Source organism: Vigna unguiculata, chromosome 6, assembly GCF_037176805.1.
Source record: "Vigna unguiculata cultivar grain cowpea cultivar isolate G323 ecotype 2 chromosome 6, ASM3717680v1, whole genome shotgun sequence".
NCBI lineage: Eukaryota > Viridiplantae > Streptophyta > Magnoliopsida > Fabales > Fabaceae > Vigna > Vigna unguiculata.
In genome coordinates this window covers 49,835,749-49,848,067 of record NC_140797.1, presented here as the reverse complement: position 1 = coordinate 49,848,067, position 12,319 = coordinate 49,835,749, and the positions used below count along the sequence as shown (strand labels likewise).

The 12,319-nt window shown below is 33.2% G+C and overlaps 1 protein-coding gene across 2 annotated transcripts; it reads left to right on the top strand.

Annotated features, from left to right (window-relative positions):
• Nucleotides 1-2,732: 2,732 nt before the first annotated feature.
• Nucleotides 2,733-10,445, top strand: LOC114188019 (auxin response factor 1-like). 2 transcript variants are annotated; one of them, XM_028076496.2, is made up of 14 exons: nucleotides 2,733-3,024; nucleotides 3,595-3,710; nucleotides 4,161-4,256; nucleotides 4,368-4,424; nucleotides 4,590-4,742; nucleotides 4,841-4,925; nucleotides 7,126-7,216; nucleotides 7,313-7,477; nucleotides 7,734-7,853; nucleotides 7,933-8,008; nucleotides 8,412-8,574; nucleotides 8,660-9,147; nucleotides 9,385-9,575; nucleotides 9,683-10,445. In XM_028076496.2, exons 1-14 carry the CDS (start codon nucleotides 3,006-3,008, stop codon nucleotides 9,852-9,854), a joined length of 1,992 nt encoding a protein of 663 aa, XP_027932297.1. In that variant the 5' UTR covers nucleotides 2,733-3,005; the 3' UTR covers nucleotides 9,855-10,445. The 2 variants fall into 2 exon arrangements, with proteins under 2 accessions (XP_027932297.1, XP_085530811.1); XM_085674685.1 differs by lacking the exon at nucleotides 2,733-3,024 and having other exon boundaries at nucleotides 3,558-3,710.
• The last annotated feature ends 1,874 nt before the right edge of the window (nucleotides 10,446-12,319 follow it).

Sequence of the window (12,319 nt, the reverse complement as noted above, 5' to 3'; positions counted from 1 at the left end):
GTAATTTTGCTGCCTGCCTTTGCTTTCTAATCCTACTGTTATTTCTTCTTGCTGTTTTTTTGATTTATAAATCAGAAAGTAAGATTTGATCTGCTCCTTTCTTTGGCATACAAAGCAAACTTAATCGCAGAGAGAGAGAGGGCAGTTTTAAACTGTTTCGAATTATTCTATTGTCTTGTCTAAATATTGGTTGAATTTTTTAGAATAACTATTTATTACCAATTAATTCCAGCACCAATTACCAATATTTATACTACAATGATACTAATGATACTTTTGTTGTATTTGACCACACTTTAATTTAGAAAAGTTATTGAAATTAATAATAGATACAAGTAGTGTTGTTAAATCAAGTCACTTGGTACAGCCCACTGTAAGTTGGTGGGTTAAATGGGTTAGCTCACTAGCTCATTTAATTAAAAAAAATATTATTTATTTTCTTCCATCTAAAAAAAATTAAATTATAATTGTGATTAAAATCTAAATAAATTCAAATACAACCCAAAATAATGTTCATCATCAAATATAAACCAAAACCAAAAAAATATTAGGTTTGTATTTGACAATCCAATATGTTCATCATCAAATATAAAAAAACAATCTAACTCAATCCAAATACAAAAAAATTGTGTAACTTTTTTTTATCGATAAAAATATATAAATAATATGACAACTTGGGGTGTCCTAACCCATATACAAAAATTTACATAGCTCTTCTATACATAAAACTCTTTTGATATCGCAAAGAGTTTATATTATAACAATCATAATCTATTCATATCATCTTATGCTAACAAATCATTTTGATTAAAAATAACACTTTTTTTCTATTTCAAAAGTTGATCTTTCTTTCTGGCCAATGTGTTTCCATCTTTCCACCTGATTATGTGTTTAGACTTTGTCCCTTCAAAATTGTGTAATGGGTAGGTGAGCTAACCCGGCTCATCACAGGTTCCACCGGGGTTAGCCAGGTTTTTTATGGGCCAGGTAAAAAATTAACCCATACTAAAATTTATAAAAAAATTTCAATCCAACCCGACCCGTGGTAGGTCAGGTTAGTCCACATGTTCTCACCCACTTTAACAGTTTTAGACACAAGTGACAAGTTTGGACGTTCTTTCCCTTTCCTAAATTCTATTTTAATTTTTCCTCATTTACCTAGAATTTGTCAAGAATCATTACTCTGGAAGTATTCTTATAGATAGATCTAGATGCAACCCTGCATTCTAGAACCTAGGGAAATTTATATCTGATTCCTTTACACCTGCTAGAATAAATTTCTGCTTTAATGTTCAGTACTTTTTTGCCAAACATCCCCTCTAGCTACCATTAAGGCACCCCAAGTTTACACCTGTCCCTCAATAATCCCTAAAGATTTTTATATAAGGAAGGAGCCTATTCTATCTAGATTTCTGGTGATCTATTCAGAGGAGAGGATATTGTTTTATAGAGTGATGTGGGTGGTATTCAGTCAAGTGTTCTGGGCTTAGTCACATAGACTTCTTTTCTAGTTTTTCTGTTTTTGTACTCTGATATTCTGAGGTTTGAGGTTTCCCTTCACTATTAGTTCTATGTAAACACCTCTTCACTGGTTCAAGCTCCAGTGTAGCTTAACAACATTTGTTAGGCTCAGCCAAATGAGTCCTTGTGATTATTCTGGATTTTCAAATGTCATGATTGAGCTCCTTAATAATAACATAGTTGTGCATCTGATTTCTTTCTCTTTTTCCCAGCAAAACAACGTGATTTTCTTAGTTTCTTTGTTTTTCATTTATCAAAAGAGAACGTTCATTAAAGTAGGTAAAGAGGGTCTTTTTCTTTAATGAAAACAAATTAAGTTCTTGATAAGTATCTAAATTATTATGTTTTATGATGTCATAGAGACAATTATCAGTAGTTAAATTATAAAAAGATAAAACAAACTCAACTTTTTAACCTTTAAACTATTAATTTAAGTTAGATTCTAAAAAAAAAAAAGTGAATGATAAACTAGTAGAAGAGATAAAAGGAAAAAAGTAAGAAAAAATAAACTAAAATCTAAATGATAAATACAAACATGGATATCTAAGAGTGAAAAACTAATTTATTTGGGGAGATGAATAAAAAATCTCTCAGTGTAGAGGATGTATGTTAAGATAATAAGTTTATAACTATAAAAAAAAATCATAATAATAAAAAGTGATATAAATAAAATATGTGAACAAGATTAGCATAATTTGTATCAAATATTACGATTTTTTATATGATAAATTTAAATTAAAAAATTAGTTGATTGAACTAAGCAAATGTTAAAACACGAAATTTAGTTTTTTGGTACAGAAACAAAACTAAAAATTTAAATAAACCCACAATCACAAGAGGTATACATAATGCATAGCACTAGTTAGTGTGACATAATAATTCTTAAGAATTTATTTTTTTCATTAAATAATTTAATGAAAATAATATCAGATTTTTTAAAACTTTTTATTTCAATTAGAAAAAAAAAAGGATTTTTACTTTCACTTTTATGAGAATTTTTACCAATTTTTTTAAAATATTATTTACAAGAATGTTATTTTTAAAAGACTAACAAAATATAATTTCTCAATTATAATTTTTTTAAAACTAAAAACTTGTTTTCATGACTGTCTCATCACAATTCACGAAACTAATAATTTCTATATGTGAAATAAAAATTTATTTCGCGTCAAATCCCGTTGATTTTTTCTCTTACTAATAAATAAGGCCCGAGAGTAGTAGTAGTAATAGTATCGTGTGGTGCAGTGTATTGTATCGAATTAGAAAGAGGTTGGTGTCGGCTTGAACCAAACACGACCATATCGGCGATTGAATTTCGATCTGTGCGTGCTTTTCAGTTCGTTAGCCCTACCCACTGCCTTCTGCAATCGGGTGGACTGGATCCATCCACCCTCACCATTTTCGTTCTTCCTCGTCGCAATTATCATCTCATCGAATAGTTAGGGCACACAATACTGCAACAGTTCATCTCTCCTCTTCTCGACATGGCTTCCGCTGCACCAGGTTCCCTCTATTCTGTTACTGATTTCATTGCTAACTGCTTGCTATTCTTATTCATATTTGCTCACTGTTGCTATGCTCTTCTGCGTGTTTCCTCCTTTTCCTTATAATAGTTAATAATTAATTCACATTGAATGCAAATGCTGTTTCTCATAATTTCTCATTCATTAATCCCTCATTCACTACTCTGCTTTTTCTACTCTCTGCCTCTTCTACTCAACCGTCATATATGTGTGTGTGCGCGCGCGCATGCTTGCTCTGCTACCGTATATTAAATATAATAATATGTTTTGAGTTGCATAGGACGTAATAGGGTTTTCCTTGCTGTGAGCTGCATTTTGCCCTGCAAAAGCCTCCCTTCACCGTTATATGTTTCTTCATAAAATTGTTGATGCCACCTATTGCTACAGCTTCAATAAAATGATATAATCTAATAAGTGATAGTTTTAGCATTTTTTTTTTTAATTTCAAGAAGCATTTATAACCTTTCAGTGGTTGTCCAATGATATATTTCTCCTTTTTTGGCAATTTGGGTCATCCATGACCTATTCATGTGTTGTCATTGTTTTATAGGTGCAACCAATGATGCTTTATACAAGGAATTGTGGCATGCCTGTGCTGGACCCCTTGTCACCCTTCCGCGTGAAGGGGAGAGAGTTTATTACTTCCCCCAAGGTCATATGGAACAGGTACAAGTTGCCCGGGCATCTGCTCTTAATTTCTGACTTTTATTGAAGTGATATGCATGCGCCACTACTTTTTTTCGTCCTTGCTCCGGACCATGTTTTTGCTTACTTGTTTTGTTTCTATTTAGGATCTTATTCGTGCTGACATCGTTCACCTTTCAATGTTTCCTTATAACAATATTTTGTGCATATTATTTGTGTATCGTATGCTGCTTGTTGAGTTTTAAACCTGCACAAGTTGTGTCTGGTCACATTTCTTCTGCATGCATCACATAAGTTTGTACTCGTTTGATTTGTTTACGTTTGTGCTTTTGATTATTACATAGTCAGGAACCAGTTTCTTTCGTGAATAGCATTTCAAATTATAATTTAGTAGTAACTTTTTATCCATCATTCCAGACTCTTTTAAATGCTTTTTGTTGTTTTATCTTACACGTGCTTTTTATTTTATAGCTCGAGGCATCTATGAATCAGGGATTGGAGCAGCAAATGCCTTCCTTTAATCTGCCTTCTAAAATATTATGTAAAGTGGTCAATGTTCATCTTCGAGTGAGTCATTATTTTCTTATGCAATCTTACCATACACTTTTTTTTTTATGATTTTGAATTTTGTTCTTTACTATGAACATTACTCTGATTAAATTCATGCTGGTCATGTAGGCTGAACCTGAAACAGATGAAGTATACGCACAAATAACTTTGCTTCCTGACGCAGATGTGAGTGCGCACTTATACTTTGCTTGACATGGTTGTTATATTTAAACATGTTATGTTGTTTTTGACTATCGCTCAACACATTTTCCATTCATTTTTTTTTTCACGCCCATTCAGTGTTCTTTTATTCCCATTGTTTATTTCTTATTTTCTGTCTTTTTGGTTTAGCAAAGTGAGGTGACAAGCCCTAACAATCCTCTACCAGAACCTCCAAGATGTAGTGTTCATTCATTTTGCAAGACTCTCACTGCATCTGACACTAGCACTCATGGAGGTTTCTCTGTTCTTCGAAGACATGCAGATGATTGTCTGCCACCACTGGTTAGTAATTTTTGCCTTTCTAAAAGTCATTGGACACACTTGATCGTTGTGATCATCTGCAGTTTTCCTTTACTATATATTTTGCGTGTTTTGTTTAGGATATGACGCAGCAGCCACCTTGGCAAGAATTGGTTGCAACTGATCTGCATGGCAATGAATGGCATTTTAGACATATTTTTCGAGGTAAATAGGTTACAACTCCCCCCACCTAGGGATGTCAAAAAAATCCGTACCCATGGGTATCCGCAACAGGTAGGAAATAGATATTGTAAATGGATACCTATGGGTACGAGTATTCGCATGTTAACAGAGCGGGTACGGGTATGTGTATACTCGTACCTGCTATATTCTAATTTAAATAAAACAATAAATAAACATGATTAAAATATTAAAATATTGATTTTAAATGAGTTATTTTTTATTGAATTAGTTTTAAAAAAAATCATTTCTTTGTAAAATGTCATTCAACACTATTTAAATGGGTTATTTGGACTTTGTTTGAAATGTATGAATGTTATGTATTGTATTTTATTTGAATTTATGATTAAAATATGTTAAATATTTATTTTTATTTTTTTGTAAATACCTGCGGGTACCCGTGGATATTAAAAAGTTATGCGGGTACCCGCATAATAGATACCCGATGAATATGGGTATGGGTACGAAGCAGATATTTATCATCCAGCGGGTAGGTTACGTGGGAGCTACCCGCCTTGTTGACATCCCTATCCCCACCCCAATCTCTGGGCTGTTTTATCATGAAAACCCATTAAAGGGCGTGGGCATTGCATATTACTGTAGGTTGAATATAATGACTGCACCTAGGCAAGCATTATGCCTATGTTAGGGGGTTGAGTGTTGGATAATCCCTGCACCTAGTTATAGCTATGATGATTAATCAGTCTTTTGTATCTGCGTTTCATATCTATAAATATGAGGAACATGAGAAAGCTCTCTTAAGCCCTCAAATATATTTTCACTGTTTAATCTCAAGTACAACAAAACTTAAAAATAAAAATTGGGACGTTTGCGTGCTTATTACAAAATTTGTTGTAGAGTTGTACTTAGAAAGGGATTTGTTTCCTGTATATATGGTATCACTTTTTTCTGTAATACTTGTGGTATCACTTTTTCCCAGTGTAGTAAGTATCGTACGTTTCGTATCGTGAATCGTACGATACGAAACGATTCAGGTCTTTGGTGATACGAATCGTGAGTTGTATCGTTTTTACTCCCGTATTGTACTTGTATCGTACGATACGAGTCTGAATCATGTGAATCATGATTCGATTCACGATACGAATTTATCCCAATTTGAAAACCTAGTTTTTCCCTCTATTGATTTACCCCCAAATTGAAACCCTAATTTTTCCCCCTTTATTTTTCGCACATTGAAACTGATTAACCTTACTTATTAAGGTTAGTGTGCTCGAAAACATGTTCTTCTCCTTGCCTCTCGTGATCACGTCATCTCTGTTTGTTGCGGTGGTCGCACAATGGTGCAGTGTTGGTTACGTGATGTTGCAGTGGTGGTTCCATGTCATCTGTGCATGCCTTTGTTCGTTTGTTCAGTGGGTTTGAGCTTGTGCGTTTGTAGTACAGTGGTCACATGGTGGTAAATCTTAGAGAGGATGAGGATGAACAATGAATGATTAGAATAGAATTTTTTTTAGGTTGTTTAGGATACAAGGAGCAAACACTTATTTTTTGGATGGTTATAATGCATAATTTGTTTAGTAGCATATAAGTATAGTTGAAGGAATCTTATGCAGCAATCACATTGTTTTTTGAAGGCCATGTTGCTGAAATTGTGAAACTCTGTGGTAGATACACATAGATACAACCACTCTATTTGATTATGAGATTGTTTTGTTATTAATTTTCTCTTTACATATTTATCTATCTTATATATTTAAGTATAAACTGCATTCTTTTAATGTTTATAAAATGTTTATGAATCGTACGATTCACGATACGATTCCTGATTCAAAATTTAAGTTTTCTGATACACGATACGATTCACGATTCAATTACCATGTTTTTTCCTATTGCTAGCTGACCTATAGGCTAGATAGAGCTTCATCTTTCTCTAACTGACAATATAGAGTTTCTCTCGGGTTTTGCTTTTTGGGGTGTATATTTTACTTTAATGATAACGTTTCACATGGTCTGTTATATTCAATTTTACAGTGAATGGATTTTACTCAGTAGTGGATTTTCTAAGAAAGATTCTGTTTCATAAATCTGGATGACATCATTACTTTGTGGGTTTTCACTGGAACACCCTGATATTATGTTATCCACCTGTATAATATGAGATGATGAAATTAGCTTTGATGTTCATAATGTCAGTAAGTTCCTGACTGTGCTGAGTAATCTGCAGGGCAACCCAGGCGCCACTTACTGACTACTGGGTGGAGTGTCTTTGTCAGTTCCAAAAAGTTAGTGGCTGGTGATGCATTTATATTCTTAAGGCAAGTTGTTTACTTGAAGTTTTGTAAATTTTTCATTGGTTTTTTCCCCCTTTGTTAATGGTTATGGTTTTTTACTTTCCTTGTATGCAATTCTAGGGGTGAAAATGGAGAGCTGCGTGTTGGAGTTAGGAGGCTCATGAGACAGCAAGGCAACATGCCATCTTCTGTTATATCTAGTCATAGTATGCATCTGGGTGTTCTTGCCACTGCATCTCATGCCATTGCCACAGGAACCTTGTTTTCTGTTTTTTACAAGCCCAGGTATCGTATTTAATGCTATGAATTTATTAGTTATCTGATAAGTCTTATCAGTGATGGTGTTCTTGCCCAACTCATTATGTCCTGCTAACGTTGATGATACCTTGAACTAACATATAATTGTGTTTTCTTGTATTTGTACATTTGTATGCCCGCCTTCATACAATTAGTGGACTATTTTCTTTATTGATGAAATAATTTTACCCGGATGATATTTAAGTTTGCTTTTGTTGCTTTACTTTAATATTTATTTTTGTAGAACTAGCCGGTCTGAGTTTATTGTGAGTGTCAACAAGTATCTTGAAGCTCAAAGTCATAAACTTTCTGTTGGAATGAGATTCAAAATGAGATTTGAGGGTGATGAAGTTCCTGAAAGAAGGTGAACTACCTGGTTGTTTTGAAAATTTATATTTTGATTTTAGACAATCTGTCAATTCAACTCCCTCCCCCCTCTTCAGGTTCAGTGGTACGATTGTGGGTGTCGGAGATAATAAATCGTCAGTCTGGACTAATTCTGAGTGGCGATCATTAAAGGTTAGTATGGGTTTACACTTCAATTTATTTATTTTTTCTTTTTTTATCTTTTGTAGTTTGTATCTGGTGGAATTCAATACTTTAAAAGCTTTCCGAGTATGTTTTAATTTTGGTTAGTCAAAAAACAGAAATTATTCTTCCTTCTCTTTAAATTGGTCAATAGAGGTAAGTAAAGGTGATGCTTTGTGTATGGAACAATCTAGTAATAATGATATTTCCTTGACGGTTGGACACTGACCCATGGGGAAAGAGATGTTATTTAAAAACTGAATTTAGATGCCATAAACTGGCTCAGATTCATGATGAGTGAAGACAACATGCTGATACCTCAATAAATTACTAGGATTTTAAATTTACCTAGCAGCTTTGGGTTCATTAGTCTGATGATCCATCTGTATTTCAGGTTCAATGGGATGAACCATCTTCTATTTTGCGTCCTGATAGAGTTTCTCCATGGGAATTGGAGCCACTTGTGTCTACCCCTCCCACAAATTCCCAGCCTTCCCAAAGAAACAAGAGATCACGGCCTCCCATTCTTCCTTCAATGGCTGATTCTTCTCTGCAAGGTGGCTTGACCACACATAATTTCTCCATAAAGTTGTTTTATTTGTGTTTGGTTTGACTCAAATTTTCTTATTTCGTGTGGATCAGGTGTACGGAAATCACCACTTGATTCTGCACCATTCTCTTATCGTGACCATCAACACGGACGAGACATCTATCCGTCAGCCAAATTCAATTCTACTGCAACTGGCTTCCTTGGTTTTGGTGGGAACTGTTCTGCTTCCAACAAATCAATATATTGGTCTAATAGGACAGAAAACTCTACAGAATCTTTTTCACCTGTAGCACTTAAAGAATCTGGAGAGAAGAGGCATGGGACTGCAAATGGCTGTAGGCTCTTTGGGATTCAGTTACTTGACAATTGTAATGGGGAAGAAAGCCTACCAATGGTCACTTTGTCAGGAAGGGTGGGTGATGATGGCCCTCTTCCATCTTTGGATGCTGAGTCTGACCAGCATTCCGAACCATCAAATATTAATCGATCTGATATTCCTTCGGTAAGTTGTGATGCCGAAAAATCATGCCTGCGGTCTCCCCAGGAGTCTCAGAGCAGGCAAATAAGAAGCTGCACAAAGGTAGTACTATTTATTTGTGTTGGTGTTGGCATAATTTTCTGATTTTCAAATTCAGTTTACAATCCTGTAATATTCTTGGCAGTTGGCATAATTTTGTTTTGTTCAAATTTAGTTGTCTGTATGTGAAGTAATATATATTGCATATTAGCATCTTCACTTTACAGATCTGTATGATTACTTTTACCTCCTGATATTAGTAATAAAACTATTTATAATACACGTTTCATATTATTCCAGGTTCACATGCAAGGTATGGCAGTTGGAAGGGCTGTGGATTTAACACGGTTTGATGGATATGAGGATCTGCTAAGGAAATTGGAAGAAATGTTTGACATCAAAGATGAACTCTGTGGATCCACAAAAAAATGGCAGGTTGTGTACACTGATAATGAAGACGATATGATGATGGTTGGGGATGACCCGTGGCTGTAAGATTATTTGAGACTAGCATATATTTACTTGGACACTTTATTTGTGGCATCACATTTTACAATTTTTTGTGTATATTAAATTATGTCTTGCATTTTTACTGCAGTGAGTTTTGTAGCATTGTGAGGAAAATTTTCATCTATACTGCTGAGGAGGTGAAGAAGCTTTCACCCAAAATGGGACTTCCAATCAATGAGGAAGTTAAACCCAGCAAAATGGACTCTGAAGCAGTTGTCAATCCTGAGGACCAGTCATCTATTGTGGGGTCCGGTTGTTAACGTCTTAGGTCTTCCAATATTTCAGTTGTTATACAGTAGATATTTGCATGAAAGTTGGAAGTAGAACGTGAAAGAAACGAGTATGAACCTGACAAGCACTTCATCATGGCCTATAGGAGAAGAGACATGAACCTGGCAAACATTTCCTCATTGCCTGTAAGGAGGATGTCGTTGGTGTATTCTGCATGTCTACAAGAACAGCATGACAGCACCCAAGCAGAGGGTTGATGTGATATTATGCTGTTTACCCAACCTTGAGAGATAAGGCTAGGGGTGTTGTGGCTTTTCTATTTCTTTCATAGCTCCGTTTTCTGAGTCTCGAGGCCATTGCTTGCTCAGTTTTGTATTGGGCTGCGAGCTTGAAGAAATGTCTTTTGGTTGAGTATCTTACTATGCATGCATTTGTTTATTTTGGTTCTTTTTAATTTACTTGATGCGATGCATATCATTTCTGTATATATAACTTTCTATAAATATACATACTATTTAATGTATGTATATCGAGCCAATTTTTACCCTGCAGAGCTGTACACAATCTGATCTAAACTTTTTTTATACTAATAATTTCCTCTGGTAAGCAGTTTCATTTTATTTTTGTGGATAAGTTTCATCTGAATATTATGACAGCTGATTAGGTTAGATGTCTGATGAGTTCTTGCAATGACTCGGTACTCTGCAGAAAAATCTGTTACCTGTTACGGCATTGTACCTTTCTGATGCCTGTTAACTTCTGTTTTATTTATTTTTTTAGATTTTTAATTAATTATAATACTATATGTTAGTATTTGGTAATATTTCCTTAGTATTAGAAAGTGGGATTCCAATGTATTTATTTCGAGATTAGAACCGAGATCTCTGCCATTCTTTACTGCCAGGGTTTGTACTTAACCCAGCTCGTTGAATTTTACGCTTTTCGTTTTTAAGTGTTCTTTAAAGTCTTTTCTAAAGAAATTAGGAAATACAAGTGTTCTAGCTACGGATTATTAAGATTTTTTACCAGAGTATTCAGTGTTTTTTTTTTTTTTTGTCACTTTTATTTAACCTAATGTCTGATCTTTGTTTCTTATATAAAGGATTTTGTTTGTAGTCTTTATTACTTGATATTAATATGGTTTTTGGTTATATTCAGTATGACTTTAATTCTACGATTGTAATTCCTGACTTTAGTGTAATTTTCTCATTTTGGTTCAATGGTTTATAATATTTACTAAGATGTTTCGACCAACCTGATATATTATGCAATCATTATAATAGCTATACTATTATTTTATTTTAAAAGAAGATAGTGGATGTGAAATTATTCTTTTTTTCAATGTTAACTATGACTTTGAGATAAACCTAATTATGTGGCAAGGACAATATTTTAATAATTTTTTTATAACATGAAATAATATTTTTTGAATAATTTTGGAATATAGAAAAATTAAAAAATTAAAAAAATAGAAAGTTAATTAGAAGATGGCTTGGGTTATAAAAAAAATTATCAAAATTTAGTTGTTAAAAAGTTAATTTTGTTATCTTTTGGGTATTTACTTTCTGCAGTCTCACAATTTTTTCGTGTATCTTCACAATTTTATTTTATGGAAAAGTACTTCTGATTACATATTCCAGAAATATTCCGGAAATGACTTTCTAGAATTTCTGAAATAAGAATTTTGAAACAAATTCTAGAATAGAATTTTTAAGATGAGATTTTCATAATGAAATTTTTAGGACAACACTTCTTGAATGCATGATATGTATTCTACAATAAAATTTTTGAAATACGTATATCTTAGAGAATGAGTTTTCCCAAAACATCTTACATACATGAAATGGTGGGAAAAACTATCCTTTGAATTAGTAATGTCAACATATATAATATAACTAACACTTTCTATTTACTTCAATGGGTGTTTTTGAAATAATATTTTAGTTTGTAGCATTGTTAATAAAATTAACTTACTTTACTATTCTCTAATTCAAATCATTATTTGTTTCTCGTATTTTTAGTTTGTAGCACCAAATTTGTAATATTTTTAAAACAATATTTAATTTAATATTAAAATAGTATAATTTGATATAACTAATACATTTGTTCTATATGAAACAGAATCTTAAGGACACTGGTTAAGAGAATCTTAAAATAACCAGATTTATTATGTACTGTGTCCTCTAAAGGTCTTGAATTTTCTGGTTCATAATGATATATAAGTAAGTTCTCAGTACCAAAATAAAATGATGAGTATATATTAACCCTGATAATGTGGCATCTGATATGAAGTGCAGTGTCAGATGCACTTTTCTAATTAAAATTCTAGAATGATTCCGTCTAATTATACAAGAACCAAAAAACATGAAAACATAATGCAAAGCATGACTTGCAGTAGAGAAGTTAGAGCTTCATTGACATATGCAGATCAAACATAACACAAAATCCTTTATGGAAGATTTCTCCATCCCTCCTGCAGGAAAAAGACAAAAAT